The sequence below is a fragment of the Papio anubis genome, chromosome 5, assembly GCF_008728515.1.
Source record: "Papio anubis isolate 15944 chromosome 5, Panubis1.0, whole genome shotgun sequence".
Lineage (NCBI taxonomy): Eukaryota > Metazoa > Chordata > Mammalia > Primates > Cercopithecidae > Papio > Papio anubis.
The window spans coordinates 60,377,597-60,402,482 of record NC_044980.1 but is presented as its reverse complement, the minus strand read 5'-3'; the positions used below and the strand labels follow the sequence as shown (position 1 = coordinate 60,402,482).

General features: G+C 37.3%; 3 protein-coding genes across 9 annotated transcripts in view; 1 reads left to right on the top strand and 2 right to left on the bottom strand.

Annotated features, from left to right (window-relative positions):
- Positions 1-10,876, bottom strand: part of TRAPPC13 (trafficking protein particle complex 13) — a 41,393-nt gene extending 30,517 nt beyond the window's left edge. For 3 of the 7 annotated variants that reach the window (XM_003899740.5, XM_003899739.4, XM_009208497.3), the window contains exons 1-2: positions 10,512-10,876; positions 199-267 (exon numbers count right to left, since the gene is read on the bottom strand). In XM_003899740.5, coding sequence (XP_003899789.1) covers positions 199-267; positions 10,512-10,557 — 115 coding nt within the window. In that variant the 5' untranslated portion in view covers positions 10,558-10,876. The other 4 variants (XM_031666736.1, XM_031666737.1, XM_009208496.3 and 1 more) reach the window with 3 other exon arrangements.
- Positions 4,487-10,684, bottom strand: SHLD3 (shieldin complex subunit 3). Its single transcript, XM_031666738.1, has 2 exons — positions 10,512-10,684; positions 4,487-6,126 (listed from the first exon to the last, which is right to left on the bottom strand). The coding sequence occupies exon 2, from the start codon at positions 6,003-6,005 to the stop codon at positions 5,253-5,255; it is 753 nt and encodes a 250-aa protein (XP_031522598.1). The 5' UTR covers positions 6,006-6,126; positions 10,512-10,684; the 3' UTR covers positions 4,487-5,252.
- Positions 10,877-10,901: 25 nt separating the features above from the next.
- The window catches only part of TRIM23 (tripartite motif containing 23), a 34,674-nt gene continuing 20,689 nt past the window's right edge, over positions 10,902-24,886 (top strand). Inside the window, exons 1-5 of the mRNA XM_003899738.4 lie at positions 10,902-11,411; positions 17,375-17,537; positions 21,396-21,517; positions 23,763-24,041; positions 24,594-24,776. Of these exons, the coding sequence (XP_003899787.1) occupies positions 11,331-11,411; positions 17,375-17,537; positions 21,396-21,517; positions 23,763-24,041; positions 24,594-24,776 (828 nt within the window). The 5' untranslated portion in view covers positions 10,902-11,330. The remainder of the gene's footprint in view (positions 11,412-17,374; positions 17,538-21,395; positions 21,518-23,762; positions 24,042-24,593; positions 24,777-24,886) is intronic.

Sequence of the window (24,886 nt, the reverse complement as noted above, 5' to 3'; positions counted from 1 at the left end):
ACATAATTTGGACTTGCAGAGTATAAGTAAGACCTGTTACTCAGATGGCCACCTTTCACATGATACAAAAATAGGCAACAAAGAATCCAGCAAATGGTTAGCATAAAATTCACAGGGCTAGGCTTAGTCCAAGGTAATGTAGGCAATTCAGGTTTCAACTTTTCCCTAGGTGCAAATAGAGGAAAGCATGTGCCATACCAGGTAAGTCTTTCTCTTCACATGTTACTGGGATATTGGTGAATAAAGTAGGCTTAGTCAGCCGCATCACTGTGAAGTAAAAAAGTAAAAGAAAACAAAACATTAATACTGCTTAGGGTTAATATTCTCAAGTCTAGTGTATGATATTCATCCATTTTATACTAACATAAAATATAACCTAAATACTTCTTAAACATAATACTACATACTTCCTAAGGTTATCACATATCAGTGATTTATTAAGAATTTTAATGTTACAAAAGAATCTTATATAAGAACCATTTACAACTTATGAATTATAAAAAGTAAATATAAATACAATATACATTCATTATAGAAAACTGGAAAATAAAATTTTTAAAGCTTAAAGAATATTAGGAGCATAAGGCTTTAAAAAGTCTAAGTGACTTCGCTGTAAACAATATCAACAAAATATTAACATTGGAAGCTCAATAAGTGTTTTTTTTGTTTGTTTGTTTGTTTTGAGACAGAGCCTTACTCTGTCACCCAGGCTGGAGTGTAGTGGCGCAATCTTGGCTCACTGCAACCTCTGCCTCCCAGGTTCAAGCAATTCTCCTGCCTCAGCCTCCCAAGTAGTTGGGATTACAGGAATGCACCACCATGCCTGGTTATTACTATTATTTTTTGTAGTTTTAATAGAGACGGGGTATCCCCATGTTGGCCAGGCTGGTCTCGAACTCCTGACCTCAAGTGATCTGCCTACCTTGGCCTCCCAAAGTGCTGGGATTACAGGCATGAGCCACCACGCCCACCCAAGTGTTTCTTTAAGTAATATTAATTCTGTGTAGAAATTATAAAAATGTCAGTTAACATATAGGTTTATATAATTCTAACCAAAACTAAGATTTATTTTTGCAACATGATAGAATGTGTCTAAAGTTTATCTAAAGAAACAAATAGATGAAAATAAGCTAAGGAAATTAACGGAGGAAAAAAAGAGGAAGAACTGAATTTACTATATATTATAACATATTTAAATCCATAATCAACTAATCGGCTTATTAAGACCATACCGATATATTAGTTTTTCGAAAAAAAGATAGGATATACTTATATAAAGAAACAGCTGGGAGTGGCTGGGCACGGTGGCTCACACCTGTAATCCCAGCACTTTTGGAGGCCGAGGTGGGAGGATCACGAGGTCAGGGGATCGAGACCATCCTGGCTAACACGGTGAAACCCCGTCTCTACTAAAAATACAAAAAATTAGATGGGTGTGGTGGCGGGCACTTGTAGTCCCAGCTACTCAGGAGGCTGAGGCAGGAGAATGGCGTGAACCCGGGAGGCGGAGGCTGCAGTGAGCTGAGATCGCGGCACTGCACTCCAGCCCAGGCGACAGAGCAAGACTCCATCTCAAAAAAAAAGAAAAAGAAATAGTTGGGAGAGAGATTTTAGAAAAACAACGTCTTGACCAAAAAAAAAAAAAAAAAATCAATTAAGGGATTAAAAGTTAAAAAATCAATTAGTAAAAGGATTTTTCATTATAAGGCACAAAGACAAATGGTTATTAGCTATCTGGAAAAATAAAATTTAACTAAAAAATTCATTTTAAATATAAATTAAACAAACAAAAATTAAGCCACAGAAAAGTAAAAAAAATTGAAATAGAATATTAAATATAATGAGAGTAAACACTCTATAATTTTTTAAAAAATCTTTTTCAGTTTCTTCTAGAGTGTCATTTGACCACATCAAAATAAAAACAAAAACATAAAAAATCATAAAAACTTGTAAAAATTTTCAGAAAATGAATCACAGAGGGCTAGTTCATTATCAAGTCTGGCCGGGCGCGGTGGCTCATGCCTATAATCCTAGCACTTTGGGAGTGCCAAGGCGGGTGGATCACGAGGTCAGGAGATCGAGATCATCCTGGCTAACATGGTGAAACTCTGTCTCTACTAAACAAAAATTAGCCGGGCGTGGTGGCGGGCGCCAGTAGTCCCAGCTACTTGGGAGGCTGAGGCAGGAGAATGGGGTGAATCCAGGAGGTAGAGCTTGCAGTGAGCCAAGATGGCACCAACTGCACTCTAGCCTGGGCAACAGAGCAAGACTCCATCTCAAAAAAAAAATATATATATATATTCCTTCAAATCAAAGCCAAAATACTATAAAGACTATAGACCTACATGGTCAATTCAGAATATAAGTAGCGTTCTAGCATATGTAAAAATGCACCGCCCAACTACTAATTAACCAACTATGGTATTCATATCAAATTTAGTGGCTTTCTCATTCTGGTTTCAGCTTAAATGTCATCTTTTTCAGAAAAAAAGTTAACAGGTCATTCTGTTTCTCTCATGGTACCCTGACTCCTTTCCAAACTCCATGAGGTCTAGGCTCTTATGTACTACGTTCAGTTTTGTAGCATCTGTATTTGGTGTAGGTTCTGCTATTGAGATCTTCCCTAAATAAAATAATGAGCACTTCATGAAAGTCCCTAAATAACTGACATTATTTTGAAAGTGTAAGTTTCAGAAACTGAGGCCAATAATAACCTGCTATATTAAGCAGCTGGCTTTTGAAATACTCAACAAATGCTACCCTTAAAATTTCTGAAGTTACTTTGTATAGCTAGCATTTACTGAGCATTTACTAGCGCCAGGCATTATGCTAAATATTTTACAAGCTGAACACATTTAATTCTCATGAGTACTCTCTAAGTTGGTATTACATTAATCCCAATATACAGATAGGGCATTGACAATGCCTGTAGAGGGTAATTTGCATACAAAGGACTATATTAGTAGATAAGTGGTAGAATCTAGATTTGAACCCTGGTGATTTCACTCTGTTAAAAAATAATTCTCTATAATAATTATTAATTATAAGCCTACAGCCATAAACCTGGAATGTCATGCCTTACCAGAAATATCCCATGGGATTTCAAAGTAGGAATCTATTCCAAAAAGAGTATCAATCAGCTACAGATGAATATGGGGAGGTGTTTCCAACCTTCACTCTTATTTTTAACTAAGAAAACAGATTAAAAAGTGCCCTGAAAACAGATAAAAAGGTGCCCTTGAAAGTGATACAGAGGAGGCAGTTTCTCCCACAGCTAAAATCACTTATTTTTTTTGAGACAGGGTCTCACTTTGTTACCCAGGTTGGACTACAGTGGTATGATCATGGATGACTGCAGTCTTGACCTCCTGAGCTCAAGTGATCCTCCTGCCTCAGACGCACCCCTTCCCCCTGCCCACCAAGAGGCTGGGACTACTGTCACATGCTACCATGCCTGGTTAACTTCTGTATTTTTTGTGGAGACGGGGTTTTACTATGTTGCCCAGGCTGGTAAGTTCACTTTTAGTACTAGTTGGTGTTTTCTATTTCTTCCCCATTATTATTTTCATTTCATTAGAAAAGAAATCTGAATAAAGAGAAAATACAGTCTCAAGGGAATCCTAAAACGTATTTTTTTTTTTTTTTTTTTAGTGCCCGGAGTTCACCCAAACGTGTAGCTAACATATTTGCTTATTATAGGTTCAAATTTCTATTATAAACAAAAGTCCTATAAAGCTTAGTTTTTCATGATTCCTGTAGTTTGCAGGCGATGAGATGGTGGGTAAAAAATGATCCTCCATTAAAAATAAAGCGATTCCAAACTGGTATTAAAAGCAACTTTTTTCTTCATATTTTCAGATTATGGCCTTTGCAGCAACACAGATGCAACTGCAGGCCATTATCCTAAGCCAATTTACGCAGGAACAGAAAACCAAATACCACGTATTCTCATAAGTGAGAGATAAACAATGAATATACATGGACACAAAGAAGAGAACAATAGACACTGAGGCCTATTTGAGGGTGGAAGGTGACAGGGGGATGAGGACTAAAAAAATACCTATTGGGTATTATGCTGATTACCTGGGTGACAAAACTATTTGTACACCAAACCCCTGTGGCACACAATTTACCCATATCACAAATCTGCACATGTACCCCTTGAACCTAAAATAAAAGTTAGAAAGAAAAACAAAATCAGTGGACTTCCATTTTAAGCAACCTCAGCCATCTCAGGCTATGAAGAATCCCTCTGAAGGGAACATTTACCATGCATTACCAAGCTCCTACCATGATAGGCACTGTGCTTCAAGGTAAACACGTCTATATTCCTAGTAAGTGCACCCTTATTTTTCTTAGGGAGCTGGTGTGTTTAATAGTAGTAATGACATGTAAGCTGCATGAAGGCAAGGTCCATGTCTGTCTCCTTCCCTAATATATCCTAGCACCTAGTGCAAAGTAGGCATATAAATATGTTAAACAAATATACGTGCTTGTACAAAACTTTTATTGTTTTAATCCCTTTGAGCATTTTTATTAGGTGATGTGTAAAACCAATTACAAGATTATGCTTATGGGGAACCTACAATGACTCTAATCATCAGCCAAGTAATAATTAGCACTAACTATCATAAATACTGAATTATCTGTATTAGAAGAAATAGACAATAGTTTGATCCCTTATTCAACATTTGATACTTTCCTTCAAAACAGTTTATAGTCTTAAAGATACATTATAGTTTTAGGCGAAGTATACATTTTGTATCTTTGTTTGAAAACAGCCTATCAATTATTATTACATATATTTGGAAACATCATAATGAATCTAGACTGGTCTCCCACTTTGAACTACATTCATGCCACATAAATAGCATTCCAAAGAGAATTGTTTTGAGTTTTATTTTTTAAAAAATTACACTTGAGGTGAGTAAAGAAAAAACTACAGTAAAATTAGATTTTAGAGATTAACCAAAATCCAAACTATACAACTTAATTCATAAGACTAATTAAATCACAGTTTGTAACAAAACGAAAGGCACAGAACATTTTTACCTTCATATTCAGTGTAAACAATAATTTATCACATTTAAAAGAAGGCTGCTAATAAGTAGAACTCAGAAAGTTCTTGACTTAATTGACAAGCCTAGGAATTCTAAAAAGCCACTAAAAATTTAAAAATCTGTAAAAATTATTTCATCTATTTCAATCCATATTCATTTCATTCAGAATATTCTTTTTGACAATCAGTGGAATTACATACTAAAAATAACACCATATTTATGCACAAATAAATTAATTTTTCCAGAAAGAGCTAATCTTCCTTTAAGAAGACTTCCCACATATTCACAATACATAATATCACAGAACACCCATATTTCGCCTAAATGCCTCTGAATTGTAGCATTACAAGATGGAAGTTCATTGTGCCTAATAATTTGATTGAGTTTTGTCCAAATGTCTTCCAGAGTTTGGCTGTTACAAATAGTGTGTTCTATTGTCCATCTTGCTCTATAAAGTGAGTGTAAATTTAGTGCCTTTAAACTATCTTGCAATTTTTTAGACAAAGGAGAAACTTTTTCAGTACAATTATTGCTGGGAAGGGAAATACTCCAAGATCTCCTGTTGTGCTGTTTTCCCTTCTCTGATTGTTTACCCAGATTTCCAGAATTAGTCTGTTCCTTCAATGCGTGTGACGAGGTTAAATGCTGCTTTTTCAAACAAGGTTGAAACTCCAATAGATCTACTGTGCAATCATAATTGTGTGACTTAGCATCATGTTCTGAAATGGTTAAGTACTGTTTCACATCTTCAGCTGCCTCTCGAGAAATCACAGGTGGTGATCTTTTAGGTCTGAGTGGAAGCTTGGACCCATCATATGGAAACCAAGGTATAAATCTTGATAGCGGACGAGTAGGAAAGTCTTGAATTGCTTTTTCCACAATTTTTGGCAGTTGTGTGGGATCACTCTCATATGGTCGATAATGTAATATTACTTCTGTAGTCATTCTGCAGTAATCCAGTTACTCTTAGTGATGAGAAAAATTTCTTAGCTGAACTCCTCAGAGCTAGAATGTAAATTTATCATTGCAAGATTGTCTCTCTTGCCAAATCAGAGGGAAACAGGACCTAAAGTAGAAGTATTGCAAAGAATAAGATATGGTAGGGATATTCTGCCTACCAATATGCAGGGAGAAAAGGAAAAACAAAAACCAAAAACCAATCCCAATGTGGTATTTTACCAAAGTCCTTTTGGTAAATGTGAATGTAATCTACAAACCTGAAAATTCTTTCTCTTACCAAAATAAGGAATCTAAATTAGATGCCCTATAAAATCACTTCCAGCCTAAAAATGCTAGTAGTCAACATGTTTAACTCAACAGATATAAAGGACTTGGAAGTATCAATATTACTATATTAAGTAATAATAGTCTTAAAACTTTAGCAGAAACAAAGAGTAAATGAATCTTAAAATATTGTTTTCATATGAAGAAAATTAACAAAAAATGTAATATTTAAAAATTTGAGGCAACTAAATTGAGGACAATAAAATCACTGTAAATTCTAATCCAACATGGTAAAAACCTGTCTCTACTCAAAATACAAAAAAAAAATTAGTGGAGTGTGGTGGTGCATGCCTGTAGTCCCAGCTACTAGGGAAGCTGAGGCAGGAGAATACCCTGAACCTGAGAGCCAGAGGTTGCAGTGAGCTGAGATCGTGCCACTCAGCCTGGGCGACAGAGCAAGACTTCATCTCATTAAAAAGAAAAAAAAGAAAAAAAAATTCTAATCTGTCTGGAAGAAAAGTAATCATTTTATACTTAAAATTATATAGATCTGCCAGGTGTGGTGGCTCACCTGTAATCCCAGCACTTTATGGGGGCCAAGGTGGGCAGATCACGAGGTCAGGAGTTTGAGACCAGCCTGGCCAACATGGTGAAACCCCATCTCTACTAAAAATAACAAAAAACAGCCGGCCGCGGTGGCCTGTGCCTGTAATCCCAGCTACTCAGGAGGCTAAGGCAGGAGAATCACTTGAACCCGGGAGGTGGAGGTTTGCAGTGAACTGAGATCGCACCACTGCACTCCCATTGCACTCCAGCCTGGGTGACAGGGTAAGACTCTGTCTCAAAAAAAAAAAAATTATATGGATTCCACCAAACAAATATATAGATAGAATATTTGATGATTTCATGTCATTCTCTACAGTAAAAACTAAAACCATGCATATGGTTTAACTTTGCTAATATGGTTTAACCAGGCTAAGAACCAGTCTTGTGACACTGTCTTCTCCTCATAACCCAGGCAATTAAACAGCATGGGGACCCTAATACCATGGCTTTTGAATTCCAATTTGGAGGAGAACAAGAAGTCTAGACTCCTATTTTTTTCTCTTAGAGCACAGAAGTCCTCAAGTTGCCCCAAATCAAGTCACTGATAATAAATTCCAGCATATGGTACATAGGCTTAAGAATGGAGCCTTCCAATATCTGCAAGTTAGGCTTCCTAATCAGACCCAAAGCTGTAAGAGCCATAAAACAGGCTTTTTCACATCTTAACTGCAGAAAAAAATAAGTTGAATCACTTCTCCCCCAAAATCATTAGAGAATTACTTGATGAGGGTTCTCCCACTGCTAGGATAACCATGAGTATGGACTCTTGTCATGATGTCACAAGAGAATCACTGTCCGATTCTAGAGTCAGAAGAATAACTAATTTCATGATTCTTTTTACCTACTGATACTGCCCACTAACAGATCTGACAACTCTCAAATTAATAAATAATTGTGATCTTTAGCATCCATAATTTTAAATACGGATCTAAATGTTATCACATATTCTTTCAAGAATAATGCACTCATGTTTTTCTTCCCTGTTCCTTACACTTTCACATTGTAAAATATGGCATCGAGTAATTCTCCTGTCTAAAGTCAATCAGTGTTATACTCAAGAGAGAATTTTTTTTTTTTTTTGAGACAGATTCTCACTCTGTCACCCAGGCTGGAGTGCAGAGGTACGATCTTGGCTTACAGCAACCTTCACCTCCAGAGTTCAAGTGATTCTTGTGCCTCAGCCTCCTGAGTAGCTGGGACCACTGGTGCACACCATCACGCCTGGCATTTTTGTATTTTCAGCAGAGATGGGGTTTCATAATATTGGCTAGGCTGGTCTCGAACTCTTGAACTCAAGTGATCAGCCACCTCACCCAACCAAGAATAACAAAATATTATCTTTAACATTTTACATATTAAAAGATAAAGTGAACCTAAAGACCACTTAATTGATACATTTGGCATCCAGCATCAGTAAATTGAAATGCTGTGAAAACTGTTGATCAACTAGAACAATGGGTTAACTAGAAGATGGTACCAAAGAGGTTTAATAAAGTTGAAACTATCAATTTTAAAGCACTTACCAGTTTAGGCTGTTTATTTTTTTTTTTTTTTTTTTTTGAGACAGGGTCTCACTCTGTCACCCAGGCTGGAGTGCAATGGCACAATCTCAGCTTACTGCAGCTTCTGCCTCCTAGGTTAAAGCGATTCTCCTGCCTCAGTCTCCCGAGTAGCTGGGATTACAGATGTCCACCACCATACCTGGCTAATTTTCGTATTTTTAGTATAGACGAGTTTTCACCATGTTGGCCAGGCTGGTCTCAAATTCCTGACCTCAAGTGATCTGCCAGCCTCGGCCTCCCAAAGTGCTATTACAGGCGTGAGCCACCACGCCTGGCTTAGGTTGCTGAAATATTCTTTCTTAGGTATCCTTTATTTTGGAAAACAAAGAATAACAGAAAACTAAAAATTCTCAGTGGCAGTCTCTGTATCACTGGAATTTAACTTTTTGTTTGTTTGTTTTATGAGACGGAGTCTCTGGCTCTGTCACCTAGGCTAGGGTGCAGTGGCGCGATCTCGGGTCACTGTAAGCTCCACCTCCCGGGTTCACCCCATTCTCCTGCCTCAGCCTCCCTAGTAGCTGGGACTACAGGCGCCTGTCACCAAGCCAGGCTAATTTTTTGTGTTTTTAGTAGAGACGGGGTTTCACAGTGTTAGCCAGGATGGTCTCGATCTCCTGACCTCGTGATCACCCGCCTCGGCCTCCCAAAGTGCTGGGGTTACAGGCATGAGCCACCGCGCCCAGCTGGAATTTAACTGTTTTTAATAGCTTCTAATTTGTATAAATCACACGTAGCAGCTAATAGAACTGTTCCAAATTCCCATCAGAGTAGTTGGTAGAGGAATTATTTCTGAGAATGCCGTTTCATTCATTAGGAGGCAACATGAACTCTTGGAAAGAGAGAGGTAGGCCTTGCGTTGAAACACTGCCTCAATCACTTACTAGCTATGTCATCTTGGAAAAGTTGCTTAAACTCTGAGAATTAATATTTACTCCACATACTTGAAGTGAGATCGCGAGATAAAGAACATGACAATTAGTTGCTTTTCTTATTTTCCCTCTTCTCCACGAGTAACAATCCATTTTAGTCTCCATTTTAGCCTAGATCATTTGCTCAGGTTAAGCTTAGCGGTCCCATCACTGTATAACTTAACATTACAAAGTTCCACATAAGAGACAATCTCGCTAACACAGGCATCATTATATGAGACTGATGAGCTTCTAGAATGTCTGATGGCTACATCATAATGGGAAGGATGTGTTCCTCAAAATGGATGCCACAAGTAAAATAAGTGCAATTCAATTGAACCCAAATGTTTATTGAGCATTTCCTCAGCTCATTCAATAAGTCATTGTTAACCCCGTGTTAGAGCATCCAAGAAACAAAAAGTGCATTTGTTGTAGTAAAAAATAAAATAAAGCTGAAAAGATTTCAAATAAAAAGATTTCCAGAAAATAGGCATTAAAAATAAAAAAAATAAAAACTGTCCTAAAAAAAAAAAAGCCTGCTGTTTTTTCCTAAATAAAGATCTAATTAAATCACCAAACTTACTCAAAATGGCTGTGTACAAAAAATGAGAGTTGACATTAGATCTCGGACATATTTCCTACATACACAGTGCTTTGAAGTAAACTGCAGTTTGTTTTTAATAAATCTAAGTTATATGTTGTATTACTATGTATTGCTAAATTCTTTGCACTACTGTTATGCAATACTAATTTTACAGGGGAAACTGAAGCCTGATAACTTCGTCAGTGCCACAGGAAGAAACGAGAGACAGAAGGAAAAAGCACTTTACATGCCCGCTGTAATTCATCTTAGTTCACAGAGATCTCCACGGTAGGAGCGGGACGTCAGCTTCTGCGGCTAAAATCTCGTGACTGAAGCAGCACAGATCAGAAAGAGTGATTTACCAGGTATCTATTTCATTCTAGAAAGGAGCCCGTAAACCTAAAAAGCATCCAGGCGAAATCGCTTCCTCCCGCCTGGCGCCAAAGGACAGAGCAGGAGGGCGAGCACTGACAGTGTTTAAGAAGGCTGAGGCCTACATGGCAAAGGCTTCGATAAATAGGGAAGAGAAGAAAACAGAAAACGGGTACTCAGGTTCGCAAAAGTTTACCTTTCAGCGCCAGCAGGTGCTCCTGTTTAGGGGGATTTACTTCCATTTTGACCGCCACTTTTGACCCACGGCCTACGGGGGCTGGACAGGTTCAACTTGGCCCGGAAGGAAACGGAAAACCTCGCGTTTGGCAAGACCAGAAGTCAAACGCACTTTCAACTTCTCTCCGGTGGTGGTACCTTAAATTTTCTTACTGTGTTCTTTACAGACTGGCTTCTTCTCACCAAGTCCATTTCTTTTATCTTAGAAACGTATGCATAAAACACTTTGTTTTCCATCTGCTATCGCACATCGCGACTTCAGGAAAAGAAACCACCCCTCGGTTACAATACGCCGCCTCCCAAAGGCCAACTTTGCCGGAGTTTAAAAAAAATAAATAAATAAAAGAGAGAGTGGCATGCTGGGATTTGTAGTTTATACGAAAATCGCGTTGCATGCAGGGAGATGCTCGTATCCCTTCACCGCCCTCAGTTTACACCCTGGTTGGTTTGCTATTCGAGAGGAAAAATCATTAAAGGAGCTGAAGTTTCACCCCAAAACTTTAATTCTGTTTTATCCCTTCTTTTTTTTTTTGCTTGTCTTTCCTCCAGCAGTTGCAGACTACGTAATGAAAAATAACAAAAGTGCCCATGCGCGAGGCTGCGCAACGAAGTACCCCACGACTGCAGGGAGGAGGAGTAAGAGTCGGCTAAGCGGCGCCCTGTGTCCTACTGCGCCTGTGCGCCGGTGGCGTGCGCAGAGGCCTCTGGGTAGGTGGCTTAACCCCGCCTCTCAGTTGAGGACTCTGAAGGCTGCATCTGTGGCGCTACTCCTACGAGGATGGCTACTCTGGTTGTAAACAAGCTTGGAGCGGGAGTAGACAGTGGCCGGCAGGGCAGCCGGGGGACAGCTGTAGTGAAGGTGAGGGACCTTGCGTGCTCCTTTCTCCACCATTGGCCTCCCGTCGGTTCATCCTGGAGACCTGGCTGCATCGCCACGGCCCAGGCTTGGATGGGTGGGATGCGCGGCCTCTGGGCCCCTTTTGGCTTTACAAGTCTTGTCCTCTCCTCTGCATCCTTTCTCTCCTATGGCCTGAAATTGCCTGGTCTTCTGCTCATGACATGTCATAATCGGAACATTTATGAAAAGGAGCTTGCGGTCCAGTGACCTGGACCGGTCTTTTCTCCAGGTCCTCTGCTTTTAGTTAAACTCAACAGGCATTAGTTAGCTTAGTATTATAAATTGGCCCATCATCATCGTAACTACGTACTACGTTAGGTGTTTTAGCTCGTTAATATCTACTTATGAAGTAGATGTTAATTCCCATTTTACAGGGAGGAAACCCAGGTTTAGGTAAACACAGTGTGTGGCAGAGCCCCGGGTTGACCGGCTTTAAAGCCTATGCTTTTCCCTGTTGTACTGCGTCTGTAATGAGACATCTGTTACTGGCTGAGCTGCCCTCTCTCCTGTTAGTAGTACAGTCTATTAACACTTTTCAGAAGTCTGCAACATCGTCATAGCTGGGCGTTAACGATAGAGTTAATGAATTTCCTTATGCTTGAAGTTTGAGATTCTACTATGTATAAATGCTCCAGAATGAATTTGCTAAAAAATCATTTGAAATATGTGGCAGTCATTTTTCCCTTCCACAGTTGTGCACGGAGAGATCTGGAGGGGAGAACTGATCTCATTGGTTTTATGGAGTAACCTTCGGGAGCATCTCTAATCTAAGAGATTGAAAATTCTCATTCCTGGCTACATATTAGGATCACTGAAGATTTTTAGTACACTACTGATGCACTCCTCCTCCAGTTCTGATGAGGTTGACAACATCAGTAGATTTTAGGAATGCCCATAAGTTATTTTAATATGTAACCAGGGTTAAGAATTACCGAACAGGATAATATATGAAGTTCTTTTAACGTCTTGAAAAATAGACACCTATGATTATTCAGTTAATGTTGGTTTTGTATGACAGCAAGTGAGACATTTCTTCCCACAATTTAGTATCAGTCAGTATTGGTGGTCGTTGATTCAGATGACCTTTAGGTAGTAATGAAGTTATTCTACAGGTGCACAGCGTATCTGATACGCAAAAGAGCCCTTGTTATTAGGCATGTTGTGTGATTGAGATTTTATTTATTGAATTGTGCTTTTGCTAAGTAGAGAATACTTGCAGAGTACTTTGTGAATTAACTTGAAGTTTAAGTTTTATTTCATAATTGGAAGGGGTATCATTGCAGTATCTATTTTGTTGTTACGCTGTTTGCCTTATAGTCTCAAAAGTGTACCAAAGCCTGATGTAACTCCAGTTTGTTACAGCACAGAATTTGATACATCAGAGGCTCACCTTGTTCATTTTCATCTTAACATGTAAAATGTTCCTGAACTGTGCAATAAAATAGTCCTTTCTGACAAAATCTTCATGCCATAATTTGTAGTAGCTATAGGGATATAAACTGAAAAAAACCTTACTGTCATTTGTATAGATGAAAGCAATAAGTATTTATTGGAAGGTAAAAATTGAAGTATATAATGCTAATACTGTGTAAAATGGCCTTGTGCTTGTGAACAAGTTGATAATTACATGGTTTTTATCATTAGAGAAACCAGTAACATAAAAATCTGATATGGCTAGGCGCGGTGGCACATGTCTGTAAAGCACAAAGTGCCTGGGAAGCACTTTGGGAGGCCGAAGTGGGCTGATCACTTGAGGTCAGGAGTTCGAGACTAGCCTGGCCAGCATGGCCAAACCCTGTCTCTACTAATAATACAAAAAGTAGCCAGGCATTGTGGTGTGGGCCTGTTAATCCCAGTTACTCAGGAGGCTGATCAGGAGAATCACTTGAACCCAGGAGGGGGAGGTTGCAGTGAGCCGAGATTGTGCTACTACATTCCAGCCTGGGTGACAGAGTGAGACTCCATCTGAAAAATAAAAAATAAAAAATCTGATATTGTGAAATAACTGACATGTAAAAATGTATCACAGTTTCTTTTGCTTAGTGAGTCTTCTTAGGCCTTTTAAAATTTAGTCTGAGGCTGGGCACAGTGGCTCACACCTTTAATCTCAGCACTTTGGGAGGCTAAGGTGGGAGGATTGCTTGAGCCCTGGAGTTTGAGACCAGCCTCGGCAACATAGTGAGACCCAACCTCTACAAATAATAATTAAAAAAATTAGCCAGGCATGGTGGCACATGCCTGTGGTACCAGCTACTTGGGAGTCTGAGGCAGGAGGATTGCTTGAGCTCGGGAGGTCAAGGCTGCAGTGAACCATGCTCAGGCCACTACATTCCAGCCTGGCTGACCCTTTTTTTTGAGAAAGAGTGAGACCCTTTCTCAAAAAAAAAATAAAAATAAAAATAAAAATATATAATCTGATTGATTACGGTTTGACTTACATGTAATAAGTTTGAAGCTGTTTTGGCATTTTGTGAAATGTAAAATTAAGAGCTTTTTCCTATCTAGGGCTTTTTACTGTTAACCACAATTCCTATTCATAGATACTAAGGAAATATTTTCTTGCTGTATTATTTACCAAGTTGATGCAAAATAGTCTAGTAACTTTATTTTCGGACCTGTGTTTGGTTTGCTAATCAATGGAATTTTATTAGTGCTTTTTGAAAAATACGGTAACAGCATAAGGAAATTCTTTTAAATCTTGTACAGTGGTGGGATCAGAGATACAGGATTGAAATGAACTAAACAAAATTTTAATATGGTTCTTTGGAGTTTATAAACAAATTTAATTTATTAGAGTTTCAATACAGCATTTATAAAATGTTGCATTTATTTTATATCAAATTCTATTGTGATTTTTTTTTTTTTTGAGTTGGAGTCTTGCTCTGTCGCCTAGGCTGGAGTGCAGTGGCACAATCTCGGCTCATTGCAAGCTCCACCTCCCAGGTTCATGCCATTCTCCTGCCTCAGCCTCCCAAGTAGCTGGGACTATAGGCGCCCACCACCGTGCCCGGCTAATTTTTTGTATTTTTAGTAGAGATGGGGTTTCACTGTGTTAGCCAGGATGGTCTCGATATCCTGACCTCGTGATCCACCCACCTCGGCCTCCCAAAGTGCTGGGATTACAGGCATAAGCCACCGCGCCTGGCCTGTGACTATTTTTTCTATATTTAATTGAAATTTTTTTTTTTGAGGCAGGTTCTCACTCTGTCACCCAGGTGGGAGTGCAGTGGCACAATCATGGCTCATAGCAACCTCAACCTCCTGGGCTCAAGTGATCCTCCCACCTCAGTTTTTTATTTTTTTGTAGAGACAGGGTCTCACTGTGTTGCCCAGGCTGGTCTTGAACTCCTGACCTCAAGCAGTCCTCTTGCCTTGGTGTCCCAAAGTGCTGTGATTACAGGTGTGAGCCACGGTGCCTAACCTAAATGGATTTGATAACGTGAAACTTTCCCCTTTTTAAAAAATGTAGGGTGAATTGAAGTATGTGTATATATGAATAATAGATAGAATTATACATGGGTAGCTGTTCCCTAGCTGTTTCTCTTTCTCATGGGGAACCGATGTTCCAGTGTTACTGGTGTCCTATGTATCCTTCCAGGAAGACAGTTCGTTTATACAACAATATAAAAAAAATTTGCTCTTTCCCCACCTTTATGCAAAAATGAGTATATTCTATTTATCATTTTTGTTTTAATCATATGAAATCATTCTGTGTGTACATGAAAAACGTCATCTTTCTCACTATCCTATATAGTTTTATAGTATTATGAATGTGCCATAATTTATTTTCCAAGCTGATATTGATGTGTATTTACTTTGTTTCCAATTTTTTGCTAATGCAAATGATGCTTTAAGGACTAACATACAGATTTTGTCGCACATGTCTAATATGCTTGTAGGATAAATTCCTGCAACTAGAATTACTGAGTTACTTAAACTTGGTAAGTATTGACAGGTTGCCCTTCATAAAAGCTGTATTGCTCAATAAACATTTCATAGCAATTAGTAATGTATGACAGTGTCTGCTTTCCCACACCTTCACTAACAAAGTGTTACCAACATTTTTGATCTAATCTGAAAAAAAACGTATTTTGATGTAGCTTTGATTTGCATTTTTTTCTTTCTTTATTTTTTTGAGACCGAGTCTCACTCTGTGATCTTGGCTCAGTGCAGCCTCCGCCTCCCAGGCTCAAATCGATTATCCTGCCTCAGCCTCCTGAGTAAACTGGGATTACAGGCGCCCACCACCATGCCTCGCTAATTTTTTTGTATTTTTACTACAGAAGGAATTTCACCGTGTTGTCCAGGCTGGTCTCGAACTCCTGACCTCAGATGATCCACTTGCCTCGGCCTCCCAAAGTGTTGGAATTACAGGCATGAGCCACCGTGCCTAGCCTTAATTTGCATTTTTCTTGTTATGAGTTAGATTGAACATCTTTTCATGTAAATAATTTTCATCGTCTTTTCTGTGAACAATTTTTTTTGTTTCTTATTTTTATTTTTCTCTTCCCAAACCCTTATTTACATTGAAAGACTAAATTTAAATTTCTTTTGAACCATAATAATATACAAAGCAATTATGAATTATCACTTCATGGTGAAAGATATTTGTATCTCAAGCCCAAAGTCCAAGTTAATTACAGAGTTAGGTTTAAAATCGTAGTAGATTTAGTCTGATTTCTGCCTTGGGTTTTCTGTTTTTTACCTTGTGTTGTGTGTTTGATGATGTTGAGCTTAATTGTTTTTAAATTATTTTACTAGACTTTATGTAAGCACTAGGAACTTGGTATTTAAAATACCCTGTTCCTGAGGGTTTTTTGGTCCAACAGGGAAAGACAGACTAGAAAACCAAGGTATTACAGCATTTTGGGTGTTATGGTAGACGCTTATACAGAGTACTTGGGGGCCCAAAGGACAAGTATAGTCCTTTCCTCAGTGTTAGCATGAAGAAACATGAAACAGTTTCTCATGTTCTGAGAACTATAAGCTGTTGGATATAGTTGGAGCACAGGGTCAGAAGAGTGTGGCAGTGAAGCAGTAGAACAGGGACCAGATTGTAGTGGGTCTTGAATGACAGGAGTTTGAGGTATGATTGAATAGTACAGTGTGGGTATTTTAAAAAAATTAATGAAACACTACAAATATACTTAGAAATAAGTGCTGAAAATGCTTTATTGCTATAAATACAATTTGTTGACTATTTATAAAACATAAACATATGGACTTGAGAATCAGAATATGCTGATAAATAGCCTTTCTTTTGACTGACTGTGTAGCCTTGTGCAAGTCATGTGTCTGTAACTAGAATTAGATAGACAAACTAATTTCTGATTCAGAGCTATATTTATTGATAGAGCACAGGAATTGAAATTTAAGGTGATTGCTTTTTTGACTTTGTATTATTTAATGTACATTAGATACTAGAAACATGAAAGTTAGTTGTAGTCTTTTCTTAACAAGTTCTTTATCATTAACGGGGTAATTGTTAGCACATATTTTAGATTATTTTTGTTGAAATTAATGATAGTTTATTTGTGTTGAAATTAATGATGGGTTAGGTAGTTGCAGAGAAATTGCTTAAGAACCCGCCTTCAGTAGAATTACATATTGTTTGTACAGATTCAGATGTAATGAGTGAAATCATAATTTTCAAAAGGTAATGAAGATGTTAGTTTACAGCATCTTTGCCCCTAACACTACTATTAGTATTTCAAAGATATTTCGTTATGATATAATTTTGGCAGGGTCTGTCAGATGGAATGACTTAAAAGTGATTTAAGATTTTACAACTTACATAGTTCTTTTTCATGGAGGAATAAAGTAACAATGTTGATTCAATATATTAGGTGAATTTTCTTATATACCTAAAATATGTATGCTTTTAAAATGGTTTAAAGAGTACATCCTTCGTTTTCAAATATTAGGTGCTAGAGTGTGGAGTTTGTGAAGACGTCTTTTCTTTGCAAGGAGACAAAGTTCCTCGCCTTTTGCTTTGTGGCCATACAGTCTGTCATGACTGTCTCACTCGCCTGCCTCTTCATGGAAGAGCAATCCGTTGCCCATTTGATCGACAAGTAACAGACCTAGGTAGGAAAAGTATTTGTATGGATTTAAGATTGAAAATTGTTCATGTAATGCAAATGTCACAGAAAACAATTTCCTTCCACTTGATTTTTAGAATGATAAAATTCCCAGAAAGTTTCAGAAAGGCTGAGTTTCTATTAAGGTGAATAATCTTCAAGCTATAAACTATCTCACTCTTAGTTACTAATTTTATTTTGTCTTCTGAGATGTTTATATTCAATACTTACCTGTAAAGAGCTTTAAGACACCTGAGAAAAACATGTTACCCTGATTCAAATAAATAAGAATATGCATCACAGAATGAATCATTTGCCTGAAGCCATTAACCCAATAAAACAATGTTTTCTTTACAAATAAATAAGCCAATAATGAAAATACAGATAAGTCATTGAGTCTCAGCATGTTTTTATTTACTAATATCAAGGACAGAAGTGTTTGTAGCTTGTGATAATTACTCTGTATTTTCTGTTAAAATGAGTTTGAAGGGTTTGTGGATTTTTTTTGGTTTTCTGTATACTTTTAACACTTGCTTTATATATTTCAAACTAAGTTATTTTCAGGTACCAGATTTGGAAATAATAGCATTTACTAACATTTGAACAATGATTTTACAAACATAAGTTTTGTAAGTTTACTCTTTTTGATAAGGGAGTTTTCTCCAAAAGAGTTTAAGGTTGCCATTTTTTTTTTTCAGGTCAGTTGCACTGTGTAAGACAATTTTAATATATTCATACTATTTTTCAAATGGAACACATTCAAAATAATTTATCCACCAAAAAAGGAAGCAAGAGTACCTATAATTTTAGGCTGGAAGACTTTAAAATGCTAAGAAACATGGTTTTAAAATATTTTCTGGAGAAAGAAGGGTTTTTAAGGTTTTGGTGATCTTTGATGTATATAAATAGTCTATTTGCCTGACAACTAATATAGGACAATAATAACATTATAGATAGCGTTAACTTACTAGTAGCCAAGAACTGGTAGGGATTGGGAAAGTCTCTGTACTTTTATTTGGTCTTTTATTCTTTGAGATATGCATATATCATACTATTTCTTTATATAAAACTATACTTAGGCCAGGCAAGGTGGCTCACACCTGTAATCCAGAACTTTGCAAGGCCGGGGTGGGTGGATTACCTGAAATCAGGAGTTCAAGGCCAGCCTGGACAACATGATGAGACCCCTTCTCTTCTAAAAATGTAAAAATTAGCTGGGCGTGATGGTGGACGCCTGTAATCCCAGCTACTCGGGAGGCTGAGGCAGGAGAATCCCTTGAACCTGGGAGATGGAGGTTGCAGTGAGCCTAGATCGTGCCATTGCCCTCCAGCCTGGGCGACAAGAGCAAAACTCGTCTCAGACAAACAAACAAAAAAAACTAAAAGAAATAGTAATGTTTTTCAAATAGAGGATAGAACCTTTCTTCTACTTTTTTTTTTTTTTTTTTTTTTTAAAGCAGAGTGTTACTCCGTCACCCAGGCTGGAGTGCTGTGGTGCAATCTCAGCTCACTGCAGCCTCTACCTCCAGAGTTCAAGTGATTCTTCCACCTCGGCCTCCTGAATAGCTGAGACTACAGGCACCTGCCACCACGCCTGACTAATCTGTGTATTTTTAGTAGAGATGGGGTTTCACTATGTTGGCCTGGCTGGTCTTGAACTCCTGACCTCAAGTGATCCACCCACCTCAGCCTCCCAAATTGCTGGGGTTACAGGTGTGAGCCACCACGCCTGATTCTTCTACCTTTTTGAAGAGCACTTTACATTCTCTACATTAATACCACAGTGTGAAGAGTTACTACCTCAATGTTTAACAAAACTAGAAATTTACGACACGGAACTAGACTGAATACATCCATCCTCCTCTCTGACTTCTCTGAATTCTGAATCAGAATTCCTCTCTAGTACAAGAAGAATATGAGTAGTTATTGATACTGTTCAGCAATATTGCTGATTTTTCTGTTCATATGGTGAAATTACACTTCCTTGCCCTCTTACACATCACTGTGTGATGTCCATTGATCAGTGAATTGTTTGCAGAAGTGAAGTGTTAGCATCCAGGTAGAAGTTGATAGGAGAAGGTTTATGATTTTCAAAGTAAATTCTTCTCCCTGCTACAGTGAGGTGGTCCAAATGATTGGAGGCTGGGTAGCCTGTGTTCCTGTTTGTGGTCAGTGGGGAACAGTCTCTCTTGTCGTCCCTAACCCCTGAGATGTTGCATGAGCAAAAAGTAAATCTCTGTTGTGTTAAGCCATTGAGATTATGGAGTTGTTTTGACACTCAGAGAATTCAGTGATAAATATTAGGCACTACCTAGTAATGCTAGAAGTTTTTTTGTATGTATTCATTATATAATGATTGGATATTTAGAAAATTGTCACAACTGTATTTTTAAATGATCACTTAGTGTACTTCTTAACCTTTATGTAAATAGAGAGAACTCAACTTGTTGTAGAATATGTGTTAAAAATTAAGGAGAAAGCCTTCTTGGGGCAAGGCTGAGGATAAATATGTTCAGTCTAGTTTTTTTGGGAGAACCACAACATGGATTGGCTTTTTTTTTTTTTTTTTTTTAAGAGCCAAGAGGAAGGGAGCCCTGCAGGCAATGACTCCATCAACCTTTTATATATTTATTCATTTAATGAATATGTGTTAGGTGGCAGCTATATCAGATGGTATGTGGTATTTGTTGCATAGGAGTTTACCATAACAAATATTCCTTCTGCTAACAGATCTGAGTTTTATTCATAGGTTTAGGAAGAGTTTGTATGTTGTCCTGGGTTACAAAGTTATATGTATTTCTTAAGTTAGGTTGCTGCAAAAAGTATTTGAAAATGCTTGTTTTAGCATATATAGTAAAAGTCAGTGACAAAATAGGACTTGTAAAATTAACTGATAGAGAAATAGGCTGGGCACGGAGGCTAAGGCAGGCAGATCACTTTAGGCCAGGAGTTTGAGACCAGCGCGGCCAGCATGGCGAAACCCCGTCTCTACCAAAATATACAAAAAATCAGCTGAGTGTGGTGGCATGCACCTGTAGTCCCAGCCACTTGGGAGGCTGAGGCATGAGAATCGCTTGAACCCAGAAGGTGGAGATTGCAATGAGCCGAGATCGTGCTACTGCACACCAGCCTGGGTGACATAGCAAGACTCTGTCTCAAAAAAAAAAAAGTAAAAGAGATTTAAATAACTTTTTTAAGCTGTGGCAAAATATATATATAGCATAAAATTTGCCATTTTAACTGCTTCTAAGTTTAGTGGCATTAAGTTCATTCATATTGTTGTGCAGCCTTTACCACCTTAATTTTTTTAATGTGTATTTAGATTTTTTTTTTTTTATTTCTTTTTTGAGATAGAGTCTTGCTGTGTCACCCAGGTTGGAGTGTAGTGCTATGATCTTGGCTCACTGCAACCTCCACCTCCCGGGTTCAAGTGATTCTCGTCCCTCGGCCTCCTGAGTGGCTGGGTTTACAGGCGCCTGACGCCACACCTGGTTAATTTTCATATTTGTAGTAGAGACAGGATTTCACCATGTTGACCGGGCTGGTCTTGAACTCCTGGCCTTAAGTGATCTGTACGTCTCAGCCTCCCAAACCGCTGGGATTACAGTCGTGAGCCAATGCGCCTGGCCAAAAAATAATAAATTTTAAAGTATGTTTCTACTTGGAAGCCTGAGGGATTCTTCTGTTTTTTAAAAGAGAGTATTAACAAAGCAATTATTTTGGTATTAAATAATGGGGAAAATTTGAATTTTTCAAATTTAGACATTAACGACTGAACTATATGGATTAGAAATTACTTTTGAGGTATGGGTAAAATGATTAATAGTCCATTTTGTTAGATTTAGTTTTTGTTTTTATATTCTAGGAGATTCAGGTGTCTGGGGCTTGAAAAAAAATTTTGCTTTATTGGAGCTTTTGGAACGACTGCAGAATGGGCCTATTGGTCAATATGGAGCTGCAGAAGAATCCATTGGGATATCTGGAGAGGTATTGATCATACTTGGTGAAATATTTGTTATGAGCATGAATTTTTCTTTTAATATATGCCATTATTAGCACAATATGACCTCATTTAATTCAGCAGGTAAATTTCTAGAAACACAACTTTTCATTACATTACAGTCCTAAAGGCCAGCACTATTCCCAAGAGAAAAAAGTAGAACTAGAATTATTTGAAAATACTATGCCTAAACTATGCCTTATGTGTGAACTTTTTTTTCCTTATCATAATTCAGTTCTACCAAGGATAAAGTGAAAAGAGGAAGAAGATTATAGAATAGTAAGAAAGATAAGTAAGCAACAGTGGAGCAGAGGATGCAAAAGTAAATTAGTCAACAGAAAAACTCAATGAGAGAAAGTAAAACTCCATGTAAGAGGCCATTTAATATGCAGGGAAAATTGCCTTAAAGATAGCAGTAGCTTCTGAGGGAATTGTTACTATTCTATCTTCAAGAAAAGCTTAAACTTTGTATAGATGTACTGTCTTTATCCATACAGGTAGATATCTGGTAAATATTAGAATCCATGAACACTGGATTTTTTAATAATGTAAAAGTATATTTTTAGCACTTACGTATTATTTGCATAGCTGCACATATGTACTATAGGACATGGCTTTCATAGGCTATTATGGATAGAAATATATTTGGAGTAAATATCAGTTAATGATTTTGGTGATCAACTTGCAAACCACATATTTGTATCAAGAAAAAAAATGTTGGATTGCTTTCTGCTTCTCTTTTATTAGATGATGATTTCTTTATACTGAAGTGAATCAGTGAAATTAATTTCAAACTGCAACACTCTGTTTTCTAAAATTTCTGCAGTTCTTTCATGTGCTAAATCTTTAATCTTTACTTCAAAAGACATTACTGTTAGCTAATGTTGACTTTATAATTTATAATTTATTTATTTGTCAGGTCTGGAAAACAGAAGACCTGAATTTTTATAGTACATATATACACTTCTTATAATTGCAAACAAAACTCTTCCACTTTGGATTCATTTTTTATTTAATGTGATAATGAATGACACCACTGATGTATTTAAACATTTTTATTTTTGAAAAAATTTATACTAAATTTCTCCCCTTCCACTTATGGCCTTTTAACGTTTAGTAAAAGTGTTCAAAGCATTCTTGATTATCTGACATGTAATATTTTATCTACTTGAAATAAAAATAATTATTTAGTAATTAATTATTTTTTGTAATTCCTGAAAACTAGAAATAATATTTAGATGCTTACATATAGGTTTTATTTGTTTATTAATTGTTATTTTTTAAGACAGAGTCTCGCTCTGTCACCCTTGCTGGAGTGCAGTGGCGTGATTTCAGTTACCTGCAGTCTCTGCCTCCTGGCTTCAAGTGATTCTTGTGCCTCAGCTACCTGAGTAGCTGGAATTACAGGTGTGCACCACCACACCTGACTAATTTTTGGATGTTTAGTAGAGATAGAGTTTCTCCATGTTGGCCAGACTGGTCTCTTACTCCTGGCCTCAAGTGATCACCTGCCTCAGCCTTCTTAAAGTGCTGGGATTACAGGTGTGAGCCACTGAGCCTGGCCTATTTTTTTTTTTTAATTATTTGCTTAAATCAGTGGTTTTCTGCCATGATTGTGCAATAGACTCACCTGTGGAGCTATTAAAATACGTGGTGTATAATTAGAAAAATATGTACAAGTCTAGGGTTCATCCACAACCTGTTGAAATAAGAATTTCTCAGATTAGCGTCCAGACAACTATGTTTTTAAAAGCTTACAGCTAATTCTGATGCATACTCCTACATTTTCTAAATAGTATTTGTGCTTCTGTCCTTCCTGTACATCATCATGACAACTAATACTTAAAGCTATGCGGTTGTGTTTCGTATCAGATTTTTGTAGTTTTAAAAAAAGACTTTTGACTTCTCTATGGTTTAGTTTCTTTTGTGTAAAGTGAGGGGATTTGGTGGAAGAGATCTTTGCACCGAATATGAATCTACGAGAATAGTTTTATTTTTGGCTTCAAATTCATAACATATATTGGTCAGTTAATCTTGGAAATAGCTTCTTACCTGTAGAAATGAATGCTTCTCGGATGAGTATTGAATGACCTTTGTGCTTAATGACCAATATATTTTCATATGTAAATATTGGTCAGTAAAGCAAAAAAGATTATGGGATTCTATATTTAAAAATTTGTCATGTTATACTGATTGGGTTCAATTTTAAGGCATTAATTTTTTGTTTATCAGAGCATCATTCGTTGTGATGAAGATGAAGCTCACCTTGCATCTGTATATTGCACTGTGTGTGCAACTCATTTGTGCTCTGAGTGTTCTCAAGTTACTCATTCTACAAAGACATTAGCAAAGCACAGGCGAGTTCCTCTAGCTGATAAACCTCATGAGAAAACCATGTGCTCTCAGCACCAGGTGCATGCCATTGAGTTTGTTTGCTTAGAAGAAGGTTGTCAAACTAGCCCACTCATGTGCTGTGTCTGCAAAGAATATGGAAAACACCAAGGTCACAAGGTATGAATTTAATTATTAATCAATTGGATCACTGTAGCTACTTTACCAGCTCAGTATTCGTTTTCACTGACCTGGTTCTTTATTCTGAAAGTAGGCATTGAAGAAGAGTTAAGTGATGAATGATTGTGTTTGGTAGCATGAAAATAAAGGAGAGATTTAATTTCTAAATGTTATTAAAAAAAGAAAAACTTCAAAGAGCGTCATTCTTCACAAAAAAATAGCCTTTGAGCAGGAAACAAACATTCTCTTTGTTTGCATGTTTTCATAATGCACCAGATTGTTTGACAATATTTATGTCTGTTAGCTCTTACTTAGGATATAATTTTAGAGATAGTCTCTTGGTTTCTTGTTTAGCAATAAATGGACTTCCAAATTTTAAATTACTTCTTTGCAGTACAGTTTTCTTATAAAGGAGTGAAAGTAAATTATAGTATTTTTCTGTGTTATAAAAGTCACTTGTGGCTGATGCTTTTTTGTATTAACAGGGATTTAAATAGTTTTCTATATTATTAGTCAATACTATGAGTTCTTTTCTCATGTTACATTTTATAGCATTCAGTATTGGAACCAGAAGCTAATCAGATCCGAGCATCAATTTTAGATATGGCTCACTGCATACGGACCTTCACAGAGGAAATCTCAGATTATTCCAGAAAATTAGTTGGAATTGTACAGCACATTGAAGGAGGAGAACAAATCGTGGAAGATGGAATTGGAATGGCTCACACAGAACATGTATGGTTTTTTTTTCTTCTTCCCCTTTCTCCTTGTTTTTTATTTTTCATATTTTCACCTTCTACTAAGTATTTAATGAGCAATTACAATTTGCTAGTATTGCACCAGTC